Here is a 14,481-nt window from a genome sequence, read left to right on the forward strand (position 1 = left end):
TACTCTTTTATTTTCTTTTACACATTTGCATATCATAAGATATTTCACTTTAGCATTTAAAATGCTAAAACCAGAGGCTTTTTTTTTTTTTTTGCCTTTATTGTCTTGGATTTTTAATACATCACAGGTTGGGAGTGTAACTCAGGATAGATTGCTTGCTTACCATGTACAAGGCTCTGGGTTCAACTCCCAGTACTGGGATGGGGGAGGGAAGGCCCAAAATATCTCTTGTCCTCATCCTCTAAGCTCCATTCCCATGTTCACGCTCTCATTCAGGCCATCTTCTCTACTTGCACGGATTACTGCCATAGGCTATAGAATGGCCTCCTTAGCTCTCATCTGTCTTTGTTAACTTACTTTGTTTACCATTGCCAGAATAAGCTTTCCTAAGTTTTTCATGCCATTGTGCCTTTCTGTGGCTTCTTTCTATCCTTTTCCATCAAGTTTAAATCACCTCGCTTAACTTTGAAGGCCATTTATAATCTAACCTAGCCCCCCCCCCTCTTAGTTTTCATCTACTTCGAACATATCTCCTCTGAGGCCAGAAATAAACACTCCATATACTGACCTAGTTGCCAGAGCTTTTGTTTGCATTACCCAGACTTTCTTTCTCTTCCATTACCAGAAGCGTACTGCATCTTTAAGGTCTGTTTCCAATCCTTCTATGATACTTTCTGATCTGTTGCTATTTTTTCTATAGTTGTTAACTAGGTTTTTCTTTTAATTGAAAATCTATACACACACATAATAAATTCATAGAGTACCAAGGTATACAGTGAGTGCAGAATAGTCTTCCATCTCTTCCCACTGGTATCCTTTAACAGAGTTACCTAGTTTCTTATGTATTCTTTGTAAACTTTTTCATCCACATGCATTGTCCTATCTTTTTTCTACACAAATGAAAATATACTCATGTATGTTCTGAACTTTTGCCACTTAAAAATGCGTCTTGGAGAACATCACATATTAAGAAGGTAGGGCTGTTGCATTCTTTTACCAGCTGTGTATGCTCCTTTTATGTTCCCAGTCCCCCACTGATAGACATTACTTCAGTATTTCTACAAATGTAAAACTGTTCTGAAATTTCTACGTATTTTACTTAGCTAAGGGTTATGAGTATTATTTCATATATGTGTGTTTTTAAAAAACAGTACAGAGTGTGTGGCATTCTATCTAGTATATATAGTATATCTGTATATCTAGTATATCTAGAAAAGCTGTATTCTTTTCATTTTTGTTCATTTGCTGTACTCCTCACTATAGCAGTCTGAGGTATTAGCAAAAGCAACATGCTCATTTTTCTTTCACTGCGGTGAACTTGGGAATGTGCTCATAGTACAGTCACTCTTTGTTAGTTCTTTTACTGTCACTGCTAACATTGCTACATTGAATGGGTTGTAAAAATCACCCTGGTAAATATAATTTTCCAGAAGAGGAATTGGTGTGTCCAATGATACATATTTTAAAATTTTTGAGAGCTAATGCCAAGTGCCCACCCTTTATACCCTTTACCCTCTATCAGCACAGGTGTAAGTACCTGTTTCCCCAGACTCTTCAGTGTGATATATTAATGTTAGCCAATCTGCTAGGTGAAGAACAGTACTTTTTTAATTTGAAAAATTACAAATGAAGTTAAGCATCTTATTTTAATGCATTCATATAGTTTAATGACCTACCAATTTTATTAGTAAGAACTTAGTATTAAGATTTCCCTTTATTGATCCTACATAATACGAATTTTTTCCTGTTTTGTCAATTGTCTTTTTACCTCTGTTTTTCCACGATAACTGCTAGTACTTACTATAGTTCTCTTATTAATCATAAAAAAAGATTTAATTTTATTTTACCCTGATAACTGGCCAGCTGTCCCTTTCAGTTTATTAAATGCTCCCTCTGGTTTGAAATGGCATCATCATATAATAAAGGCTAATGTATCTGCATCTATTGCTTGTCAGAATTTTTCTGTATTTTGTTTAATTTTTATTTTTCTATGTAATCTTTGAAATCACTTTATCTAAATTCCCTCAAAATTTTGATAGTTTTTTTGGGATCTTATTAAATTTATGATTTAATTTGGCCATTTCCAAACTTTCACTTATAATTTTCCCCTGGACTTTTAAGTTTTGGTCATTTTATGACTCTTGTGGGAAGATGAGAATTAGTTAATAAGACTGTTGTTCAGCTGTTTATGTTACATGCACTCACATCTCACAAGATGAGGCAAGAGGGCCTATCCTATGAGCACAGAACCCATATTCACTGCAGTGAAAGAAAAACTACCATCCTGCTTTTGGTACCTCACACTACTGCAGTCAGGAGTAGAATAAATGATCAGAAATGGAAAGAGGATAGTTTTACTCACTTATATTCTAGACTGAATGCCACACACATACATTATTTTTAAAGACTCCCTTTATTTCACGCAGGAGTTACTCTTAACAAGTAAAATACAATAGAAATTTTAAAAGGTTTATATTTACATAAATATTGAGAAAACTGCACATGCAACACACCCAGTTTCAACTATTACTGACATTTTTCTGGTAGAATGGTACCATTTGTTATAAAGGAACCAATTTAGAGTAGGGGTATAGCTCAGGGTAGAGCACTTACCCAGCGTCTGCACGACCCTGGGTTTGATCCTTAGCACTGTGCACTCACGCACAAAAGAGCAAGGAAGAAAGGAAAAAAAATGGACTGATACTGATTTATTATTAGTCATAGTATATACTTTATCCAAGTTAGTTTTTACCTAGTGACCTTTTTCTGTTCCAGGATATTTTATTACATTTAGTTATCATGTCATCTTAGGTTCCTCTAAGGACTTCAGCAGTTGATCATGAAAAAAGACCTTAATGTATAATTTTTCTTAAAAACATGAATGATATTGACAGTTCAGAAATATATTGATGTTTTAAATCTTATGTTCATTTCTTTTCTGCATTTCAGGCACTCTGTGAATGTGCCCTCCAGACTCCTTATGACAGCTTAAAACTAGGGATGTTGTCTGTCCTTTCTACACTATCAGGGACCATCGCCATCAAACATTACTTCAGCATAGCTCCAGGTACAGAAGAGATAATTTGCTAATTCCTTTTATGCATGCTTATATCTTAAGTTGTTTCCTAAATAAATAAAACTTTAAATCAGGGAAGGTTTGAATTTCATATGCCATTGTATGCTAGCAGTTTATTTGAAAATAATTTCTTAACCAATGCTTATGATAATAAATTCTTGCATTCTTGATCTTAAATGCAAGGGTGTTGTTTTTCTGGCTCTTTTTTTTTTTTTTTGGCAGAATTAGGGTGTGAATTCAGGGCCTCTCACTTGATAGGCAGGCAATCTACCGCTTCGTCCACTCCACCAGCCCCTAAGAATATTGTTTTTCTGACTGTCCTTTTTTTTGACTAATATGTTCCTAGATGCCTATTGAAAATGATTAACTCAAAAATGCGTTTATTAATGCCCAGTGAGGAGCTTGGTTACCTAGTAGACTTAAAGCCGAAGTATTTTTTGTGGTTTTAATAAAAGTTTTTTTTTAAACTCTGTTGCTACTTTTTCTAGTTAGTTAATTTGAACTGAATTAACTACAGTGTAGATTTATTTGCCCTTTTTATGACTGCATAGTATGGATTTGCTGGGTAAAAGGAATTCCCTGCCATGTAAGTCTTTATGGGAAGCTGAAAAGACCTGATACTCCAGTTGCCATATCTTCCTTATAGCTAGGGTACACATATATGCCTGGACTCAAGTAATCATTTCTGTGCCACAGACTGAATTGGGAGCCAATAACAAAGAAGTAGAGACCAGTAGCAATGACCAATGTTGCAAGGACCATAGTGGCAACATTTGGTTTCCAGAATATGCTATAGCATTGGATGTTTTCCATGTCTGGTACCTATGATAGCTGGGATATCAAGTAATCAGTAACAAGAGCTGCAATGTCTCTGTGTATGGTTTTTCGGACTGTAATCTTTGTTGCTGTATGGGCTCTCCTTTTTCCACTTTCTGACCTTAGTATTTCCAGCCTTTCCAGTAATCCTGTGAGGTGCTTTCTGATAATCAGCTTTTGCTCCATAATAAATCATTCCAAAACGATGGCTTAAAACCATGACCGTTTTATTTGCTTTGAATCAGCAGTTTTAACTGGACTCAACTAGGCATTTCTGTTCTCTCCTGGGATCACTTGTATGGCTACAGTTACCTGGAGTCTTGACCAGTACAGAATGATCAAAGATGGCTTCATTCATAGTCTAGATGTTCAAAGGCTTTCAGGTATCTTAGTTCTCCATCTGACTATTAGAGAGCTAGCTTGGGCTTGGTCTCAAGGTGCTAGCTACAGCCAGAAAAAAGCAAGCCATCAATATATAAGCACTTTTCAATCTTGTGTTTGCATTCTGCTTTTATTTACGATCTTATTGGCCAAAGCAAGTCACATGGATAAGCCTATATAAGTGGAGAAATAAACTCTTCTTGATGTAAGGAATTACAAAATCACATGGCAAAGGGACATGCCTACAAGGGATGGGAGCGATTTTCTTTTTTTTTTTTTATTATTCATATGTGCATACAAGGCTTGGGTCATTTCTCCCCTCTGCCCCCACCCCCTTCCTTACCACCCACTCCGCCCCTTCTCTCTCCCCCCCACCCCCTCAATACCCAGCAGAAACTATTTTGCCCTTATTTCTAATTTTGTTGTAGAGAGAGTACAAGCAATAATAGGAAGGAACAAGGGTTTTTGCTGGTTGAGATAAGGATAGCTATACAGGGAGTTGACTCACATTAATTTCCTGTGCGTGTGTGTTACCTTCTAGGTTAATTCTTTTTGATCTCACCTTTTCTCTAGTTCCTGGTCTCCTTTTCCTATTGGCCTCAGTTGCTTTTAAGGTATCTGCTTTAGTTTCTCTGCGTTAAGGGCAACAAATGCTAGCTAATTTTTTAGGTGTCTTACCTATCCTCACCCCTCCCTTGTGTGCTCTCGCTTTTATTATATGCTTAAAGTCCAATCCCATTGTTGTGTTTGCCCTTGATCTAATGTCCGCATATGAAGGAGAACATACGATTTTTGGTCTTTTGGGCCAGTCTAACCTCACTAAGAATGATGTTTGGGAGAGATTTTCATAGCCTCCTTTATAAACACTTTACCATATACCCAGTGTGCTTTCAATGAATTATTTCTCTGCATAAATCAGCAGTCTCAGCTTCTTAGCTTATAGTTAACATTCTTGGCTAACATCACACTTTGAAAGAGCTGTGGTAAATAAAGTCTTGATTATATCTTAAAATTTAGAAGAACCTTCTCATGTAAGTACCTTTTAAGTGAAGCACATGCCATGGCGTTTATAAATATTGAAACAGGCTTGCAAAAGTTCAAAAATGTATCTAATAGAGTCACATACACATGAAGTACCTGAGGCCAAAGATTCTGACTCCAGATTTTTTCTTTAAATACCCAACTAACCTTGAGTGAATGGTGCCTTTGTGTCAAGTTATAATCCATACTTTTCAAACTAGATATTTGGTGAAGTTTGTTAAAATGTGGTTTGTATATGGAATTAAGGAAAAGGTATAAATAACCAAACTAGGTAATGTTTATAGAAAATTAAAGTCTAAGGCTTTTCCGAAGTTAGATTATTTCTGTGTGTTCAGGAATGTTTCCATTGTTTAGATTCTTTCAGTATAACCAGAAGTAGTATGTAAAGCAAATTTCGTATGCCCAGTGTCACAAATGAATGCCTCTTAGGCATATAAAATGTTCAATGTCATATGTAAGGAAAATGCAAGTTAAAGCAAAGTAAAAGAATTTCAATGCATCAGATTGACAAAGATTCAGAAATTTAATAACATGCTGTATTGACAAGGGTATACGTAAGCAGCCACTCTGATTACCGGTGTGAAAATAAATTATTAAATATCTGCCTAGGCAGTTTGGAAATATTAATTATAGATAATCCAGAATTCCACTTCTAGGAATTTATCCTACTTATGTACTCACACACTGAGGAATGACATATGTACAAGATTATTGATAACAACATTACATGTAATAGCAAAATACTGTCTATAAAAGAGGATATGATAATATCATAAAAAGGTCCATCAATAGGGGACTCAAAAAGAAATTATGATAGATCACTACAATTACAATTTATTAAAAAGAATGTACAACATGGAACTATCTCCATGATACAGCATTTAAAAAGAACTATAGCCAGGTGTAGAACAGAGCATAAACAAAGAGGGAAAAAAGGAATGCTTACAAATTTATAGACTTTGGAATGATCCCTAACAAACTGGTAGTACTGGGTGGATGAGGTTAGTGAAGGAAAACTTTAAAAAAATTTTTTTACTATTTGTTGTATCTTTGGAACCATGTGACTTTATTTAGAAAATTATTTCTACATGAATCAAAATTAAATTTAAAATAATAAACTTATCCATTAAAATGTTAGTGTAGAAAAAATAAAAAAGTTTTAAATCCCCTTATTGTTCTTTAAGCTTATCCATTTAAAACTAGAGCTTCTCTCTTATAAATTAAAATCACAACATAGGCCTCCATTTTGTAATTTCAAATGTGAATTTAAAAAAGTCCTCCAATCTACAGCATAGACTGAAGATATAAGGTTCAGGAGTAGTGTATGACTAATAAGTCTTCTGACCCTGATGGCAGGCTACTGAAAGCCTTTCAACTGATTTCTTCTGTAGAAATAGTTGTTGAGTCACATGATCCTAAAGTCTTTTCCAGTTCTATAATCATGAATTCTTATGCAAATTTTTGAGGTGTAAGATACCACAATTTGCACGTGAGAGGGAGCAAACAAAATTTTTCTCTTTTGAACCAATGATTTTTATCTGACAAGAAGCCTATAATGACATCCATTTTGATCACAATACATTAGAACTCCCAGAATAGGGCTATAGGTATGGCTGAGCAATAGAGCACCTCTTGCTAATGGAAATCGCTGAGTTCAAACCCAAGTACTGCCAATCCCCCCCCAACAAACAAACAAAAAATCTGCCAACAATAACAACAGAAACCTCCCAGGATACAGTCTGTATTTGTTTTGACTTTTGTACTTTTTCTTAGTCAATCTTTATTAGTATTTTTATGAGAAAGTTCTATGTTAATTTTAAATCTTGGTCATTACAAACTGTTGGCTTTTGTTATGTAACTATTTTAAGTACCTTGACAGAAGAAAGAGAAATAGTGATATACATTGGTAATAGGGTCGAGGTAGAAAATTTTGTTAAAATTTATTTTGACTGGCAGTCAAACAAGTGGGAGGCCCTGAGTTCAAATCCTAGTACCACCAAAAAATAAAATTTATTAAGAGATTTTTGTCATAAAACTAAAAAAAGTAACCTATAAGCTGATTTGCTTTTGAACTGTGTGACTGAATTATAATCTATATTGCTTTTCTCTGCTTGTTCAGGAGATGCAGGTATGTCCCCGAGATCCTCTGATTTGGTCAAATTAGCCCAAGAGTGCTGTTACCATAATAACAGAGGAATTGCAGCTCATGGAGTGAGAGTTCTAACTAACATAACCGTCTCTTGTCAAGAAAAAGGTAAGCTTGGTCAAGACTGACATTATGTATGAACTTTGAATTGGAGTTTGGACAGAGTTTTGTATGTTTGGTTTTTAATCCCTTATTTTTAGACTGTGCACATTAATCTGCAGTTGTGTCCTGAAGTATTCTTAAAGCAAGCTTCTCAAGACTATTCCTTGTGAAAAATAATAAAAAATCTGAGGATCTTGAGATTGAGATTGTGGAATTGAAAAGTTTTATGAAACATTGCCGTTTCCTCCCACTGCTTAACTTTTGAAAGTGTAGATTCTATGAGTAGATTGCTTAGGATTCTACCCCTGTGTTCTAAGACAGTTTTTTCATTTGTACAGAAACTAGAAAAACTACTTATCAAGTTGCTTAAATAAAAAGTACTTTACCGTAGAGGCAATTGAACTAACAGAGTGATGTGAATTAAGTTTTCATGGAATTCATCTCTAGATATATGTAAGCAATTCGCATAATCAAGGAGAACATGCAAAGAAAATAATGCACATACTTTATGTTCCTAATGTCTTTTGACCTAAAGACTTGAAAAGTTTCATGGTGTGTCTAAGAACAGAAAATGCATTTTGGACAATCCCTCTATTTTAGTGTTTATTTTGACCTTTATTAAGGATCACAAGCTCATTAGTCCTCCTTACCCCCACTAGACTTTTTACTGTTTACGAAGCTCCTACACTAACTTAGGAGACATTTCTCAAAGTTCTATGTTGATTCTAATTTGAATAATTAAGCCTATTTTATTTAACATAATAAAAATATTTCTTCCATGTAATATTGAAAACTGCTATATATTCTCAAAGTTGACTTACATTTACCTAAATACAATTAACTGAAACATAGTTTTCTAGACCCTCCAAAGAAATTGTAGCCGTATGGTAGTGAAAAGATGTTGTAATACTGCTATTATACAAACTGTCTAAGGGGTTTCTTTCCTTAAGGTCAGACCTGAAACATTAATTTAAGATAATTGTGTAGGCCTCATTACTTCCTCAAAGTGGCTAACTCATTAGAAATTGAAAGGTATTATTTCCAAGGTGAAAATGAACCCGCGTAAGTTATGTCTGATTATGAAAATTAATGCACACTGCATAGTTTTCTTAGTATTTTCCTTAGTTGAGCTGGTAATGCTGTTGTCAGACTTTATTTTCAGCTTTGTGACTTTAGCTCTTACTTAATATGTATATTTTTATTATTTTCAATAAAGTGGTAGAAATAAAGGAGTCTGAAGAATAGTTTACATTTTAGAAACAGCTCAGCTTATGTTTTTGTAAGAAAGGTTAACCTTACACATTCAAGAATTTCCTGTATCTTAGGCTTCTTAATGTTTTTTCCTCCCTGTGAATCTGTATGTGTATATTTTTATCTTCTATGTGTGGTCACCCTAAAATGTAGTGCTTTTCTTCTAGATCTTTTGGCACTGGAGCAAGATGCTGTCTTTGGCCTGGAATCCCTTCTGGTGCTTTGTAGTCAAGATGATAGTCCAGGTGCTCAAGCTACTTTAAAGGTGAAAACATCACTTAGTGTAATGCCTGTTTTCATGGCCTAAACTAGGAAGTGACAATCCCTAGTTTGAAGGCTATCTACTCTCCATCACAGTTACTCAGTTCTGCCATTGTAGGGCAAATACAACCATGGACAGAATATTTAAGGTGAGGGGGAGAGGATTTCTGTATTCCAGTAAACTTTATTTACAAAAAAGAAGCAGGAGGCTAGATTGGGCCCAGAGGCACTACTTTGTTAACACCTGGCTTAAACAAACATAATGCTCTTGTTTTTTTTCTTTTCATACTGGAACATTTAAAAAATTTAATGCCTAAACATATATCCTTTTATTAGGGACATTGTATTGGTGACTGTGGTCAGTGGTCACATATATGGGTTACTTTAAAGACTAGAACCAATAAATAAATAGGATAGGTTCTCTGCCCTCTTGCATGGCATCTTGTGTAGTCTCAGTCTACTGTTGGAATGACAGTTTGTATGCATGTCAACAAAATCAGAAGGAGCACACGAACTCCCAAGTTCTCCCAATTCTTCTGAAACAGTCCCAGGGACTTTCTTCATCCCCTCACAGGAGGTGATGGGACAAGAGGGTGGTTTTCAATGTCACTATTTTTTTCACATGACTATGGTTGGTGTCTTCATACACCACATACTTCATGCACAGCTGTTAAAGTCTGCCACTGCTCATCACAGCCAGGCATGGTCATGGCCTCTGGTCACACTTGTCCTAAGTGCAGGTTGAAAGTTCTGCTTTGCAGCATAGCAGCTTTAGTTCTATAAGCTTTTATTCCTTTTGTCTAGACTAATACCATCTCTCTTATCTGTTACAAGGTAACAGTCTTATCCGCTTCTGGCAGCCCACTTTCTTCAGTCTTCCACATCTGGTTTTTTTGTTTGTTTTTTTTTTGATTTTTATTTTATTCATATGTGCAATGTTTGGGTCATTTCTCCCCCCTCCCCCTGCCCCCTCCCCTACCACCCACACTATCCCCTCCCTCTCCCCCCCACCCCCTCGATACCCCGCAGAAACTATTTTTCCCTTATCTCTAATTTTGTTGAAGAGAGGAGAGTATATGCAATAATAGGCAGGAACAAGGGTTTTTGCTAGTTGAGATAAGGATAGCTATACAGGGAGTTGACTCACATTGATTTCCTGTGCATGTATGTTACCTTCTAAGTTAATTCTTCTTGAACTAACCTTTTCTCTAGTTCCTGGTCCCCTTCTCCTATTGGCCTCAGTTGTTTTAAAGTATCTGCTTTAGTTTCTCTGCGTTGAGGGCAACAGATGCTATCTAGTTTTTTAGATGTCTTTTATCCTCATATCTCCCTTGTGTGCTCTCACTTTATCATGTGATCAAAGTTCAGTCCCCTTGTTGTGTTTGCCCTTGATCACATATGAGGGAGAACATACAATGTTTGGTCTTTTGGGCCAGGCTAATCTCACTCAGAATGATGTTCTCCAATTCCATCCATTTACCAGGGAATGATAATATTTCATTCTTCTTCATGGCTGCCTAAAATTCCATTGTGTATAGATACCATATTTTCTTGATCCATTCGTCAGTGGTGGGGCATCTTGGCTGTTTCCATAACTTGGCTATTGTGAATAGTGCTGCAATAAACATGGGTGTGCAGGTGCCTCTGGAGTAACCTGAGTCGCATTCTTCTGGGTATATCCCCAAGAGTGGTATTGCTGGATCATATGGTAGATCAATGTTTAGCTTTTTAAGTAGCCTCCAGATTTTTTTCCAGAGTGGTTGTACTAGTTTACATTCCCACCAGCAGTGTAAGAGGGTTCCTTTTTCCCCGCATCCTCACCAACACCTGTTGTTGGTGGTGTTGCTAATGATGGCTATTCTAACAGGGCTGAGGTGGAATCTTAGCGTGGTTTTAATTTGCATTTCCTTTATTGCTAGAGATGGTGAGCATTTTTTCTTGTGCTTTTTGGCCATTTGAGTTTCTTCTTTTGAGAAAGTTCTGTTTAGTTCACTTGCCCATTTCTTTATTGGTTCACTAATTTTGGGAGAATTTAGTTTTTTAAGTTCCCTATATATTCTAGTTATCAGTCCTTTGTCTAATGTGTAGCTGGCAAATATTTTCTCCCACTCTGTGGGTGGTCTCTTCAGTTTAGAGACCATTTCTTTTGTTGAGCAGAAGCTTTTTAGTTTTATGAAGTCCTATTTATCTATGCTATCTCTTAGTTGCTGTGCTGCTGGGGTTCCATTGAGAAAGTTCTTGCCTATACCTACTAATTCCAGAGTATTTCCTACTCTTTCCTGTACCAACTGTAGAGTTTGTGGTCTGATATTAAGCTCCTTGATCTATTTTGAGTTAATATTGGTATAGGGTGATATGCATGGATCTAGTTTCAGTTTTTTGCAGACTGCTAACCAGTTTTCCCAGCAGTTTTTGTTGAAGAGGCTGTCTTTTCTCCATCGTGTATTTTTAGCTCCTTTGTCAAAAACAAGTTGGTTATAGCTGTGTGGCTTCATTTCTGGATCCTCTATTCTGTTCCACTGGTCTTCATGTCTGTTTTTGTGCTAGTACCATGCTGTTTTTATTGTTATTGCTTTGTAACAAACATTTGCTCTTGATCTTTACTTTAAAAGCTGGCTTTTTGACTGGTAGTATCCCCAAAAGTAGGCAAAGTAGAAATCTGAGGCTTGAGCCATTTTTCCATCAGCTGTTAATATTTATTAAGTTTTAGTCACCTAGATAGATACATGTGATGGTCATAGACCAAGTTAAATAGGTAGAACTCTGGTACTCTTAGAATTTTTAATCTGAGATAACACTGGTAAGGCCACAAACAAAATAACTAACCAAACTCATTAATATGTAAATATTTATTAATGGAAGCTCTAGTTTATAAGCTAAGGGAAGAATTATTGTTAAGAATTTTTACTTTCACTTAAATACAGAAATTATCTTAGATATGTTTAAGATTTTTTTGTTGGAATGAAATGAGAATCATGGATGCTACAAAATTAATAATAAAGGCATAGTGAAAAGCTCATTAAGTATACATTGGAAAATGTAAGGACTTTACTGTCTAAGGTATGATTTGAAAGAAGTGGTACCTGATTTTGCATGTTAAGAAAAGGTATGATGTGGTCATACTGATGAATAATAAAGGCACTAATATGTTTTTTTTTGTTTGTTTGTTTTGTTTTGTTTTTTTCATTTTTCTTTTATTGTTCATATGTGCATACAAGGCTTGGTTCATTTCTCCCCCCTGCCCCCACCCCCTCCCTTACCACCCACTCCACCCCCTCCCTCTCCCCGCCCTCAATACCCAGCAGAAACTATTTTGCCCTTATCTCTAATTTTGTTGTAGAGAGAGTATAAGCAATAATAGGAAGGAACAAAGGGTTTTGCTGGTTGAGATAAGGATAGCTATACAGGGCCTTGACTCACATTGATTTCCTGTGCGTGGGTGTTACCTTCTAGGTTAATTCTTTTTGATCTAACCTTTTCTCTAGTTCCTGAGAACTAGAGGCCTATTGGCCTCAGTTGCTTTTAAGGTATCTGCTTTAGTTTCTCTGCGTTAAGGGCAACAAATGCTAGCTAGTTTTTTAGGTGTCTTACCTATCCTCACCCCTCCCTTGTGTGCTCTCGCTTTTATCATGTGCTCATAGTCCAGTCCCCTTGTTGTGTTTGCCCTTGATCTAATGTCCACATATGAGGGAGAACATACGATTTTTGGTCTTTTGGGCCAGGCTAACCTCACTCAGAATGATGTTCTCCAATTCCATCCATTTACCAGCGAATGACAACATTTCGTTCTTCTTCATGGCTGCATAAAATTCCATTGTGTATAGATACCACATTTTCTTAATCCATTCGTCAGAGGCACTAATATGTTAATAAAAGTTCTACCATAGAGGTGGGAAAAGGAAGTAGTTAATATGTTTTTGACAGTGAATTCTGAGAGGATCTTCAAAATCCCCTTACAACCACAACATACTTAAATTTTAACAAAATCTTTTTGCCAACAATTTGGAGCTTTTGATAAACACTATAGAATCTGCACAGTGGAACATACGTAGATGATCAAGAAAGGGTCCTGTTTGAGAGGAACCTCCCATTTCTGGGGTAGGATACTGACATTTATGTGAAGAACTATAACACCAAGCAGACCACAGTAAATTCCCTGGTGTATAAAGAAAGGTGCAATTCTAGTGAGAAGACAGAGTTGAAAGTGAGTAGCTTCAAGTAAGGATGTTAGGGAACACTTCAAAAAGTAGATGTCATATGCGTTGAGCCTTGAAAGGTGGATTAGAATTTTAACAATCAGGAAAGATTGTTTGAGTCTGAGGGACCACTGTTACAAAAGACTTGGAAGCAAGAATATACCTCTTATATTAGAAGAATGGTGAGTAGCCTGTTGTGACTGGATGACATAATAGGAGATTTGAAAAGTAATTATGCAGCTGGGTCATATAGGATATCAGATATCATGCTAAAGAACAGGGTTCTATAATAATGAGGAAGCACTAGAATTTAAAAATAATACATATGTTCTAATCTTTGTAATTATTTGTTAGACTGTTATGTGCCCAACTGTTGAAGGCTTGTATAGTTCTTTCATGAAATTTGTCCCCCTCTTATACTTATCAAAAAATTAAGGATTAAAGAGATAAAATAACTTGTTAAAAATTACCTAGATAATAATGATTATGTAAAGATGAGTTTCAACCCTATGAATGTTAGAATTTGAAGCTTATGATGTATTCTGGACACCACACAGATAGCTATCAGGTGGTGGTGTGAAAAATGAATTGATGGACTCATCTTTTCAAGATATTGCATAGGAAGAGACTTATGTTATGGTAGAAGAATGGAAAGGAACTAACAGGATATTGGAGACTTGACAAAAAAAATCAGTTAGCTGGGAAAAAATGAGAGATTTCCGTGTTTCTAATTTTGTTTGTTGGAATATAAGCCATGTCATTAACTAGTACTGAGAGAGAGAAGCTCTACAACCAGTCTGTTGAGAAATGAGAGAAAATTAGAAGCCTCTCCCCCACTTCAGTGCATCTTTCTAGAACTGTGACTGCACATAAAAATTAATTCTTTACATTTGGAATGGGAGGCCCTGGGGCCTATTTAGGAATCTATGTTTTTTATCATCTTGAGAAATCCTGGTATCTCTGAATCACACTTCAGGAAGCAGTTCTTGAAGAACAGTGAAAGTGTGGTTGTGGTTTTATTTTTGTTTGGCATAAATTTGCCTGTTCCATTAGTCTTTATAATTTTCATCTCTCTTGCTCAATCTTTTTTTTTTCCCTTTGGTAGTCTTGGGTTGAAATGAGTGGTTGATATATTGATGTAGAGTCCTGACTTGTTATTTTAAATATGACATACTTTACAATCCTAATATGGGATTCAGTGTGTCATGTTT

At 35.9% G+C, this 14,481-nt stretch overlaps 1 protein-coding gene across 2 annotated transcripts in view; it reads left to right on the forward strand.

The window, feature by feature from the left end:
* Positions 1–14,481, forward strand: part of Ints7 (integrator complex subunit 7) — an 85,739-nt gene that overhangs the window by 36,267 nt on the left and 34,991 nt on the right. For both annotated transcript variants that reach the window (XM_074048374.1, XM_020172846.2), the window contains exons 8-10: positions 2,950–3,067; positions 7,434–7,568; positions 8,981–9,078. In XM_074048374.1, coding sequence (XP_073904475.1) covers positions 2,950–3,067; positions 7,434–7,568; positions 8,981–9,078 — 351 coding nt within the window. The remainder of the gene's footprint in view (positions 1–2,949; positions 3,068–7,433; positions 7,569–8,980; positions 9,079–14,481) is intronic.

This window comes from Castor canadensis, chromosome 11 (assembly GCF_047511655.1).
Source record: "Castor canadensis chromosome 11, mCasCan1.hap1v2, whole genome shotgun sequence".
In the NCBI taxonomy this organism is placed as follows: Eukaryota; Metazoa; Chordata; class Mammalia; order Rodentia; family Castoridae; genus Castor; species Castor canadensis.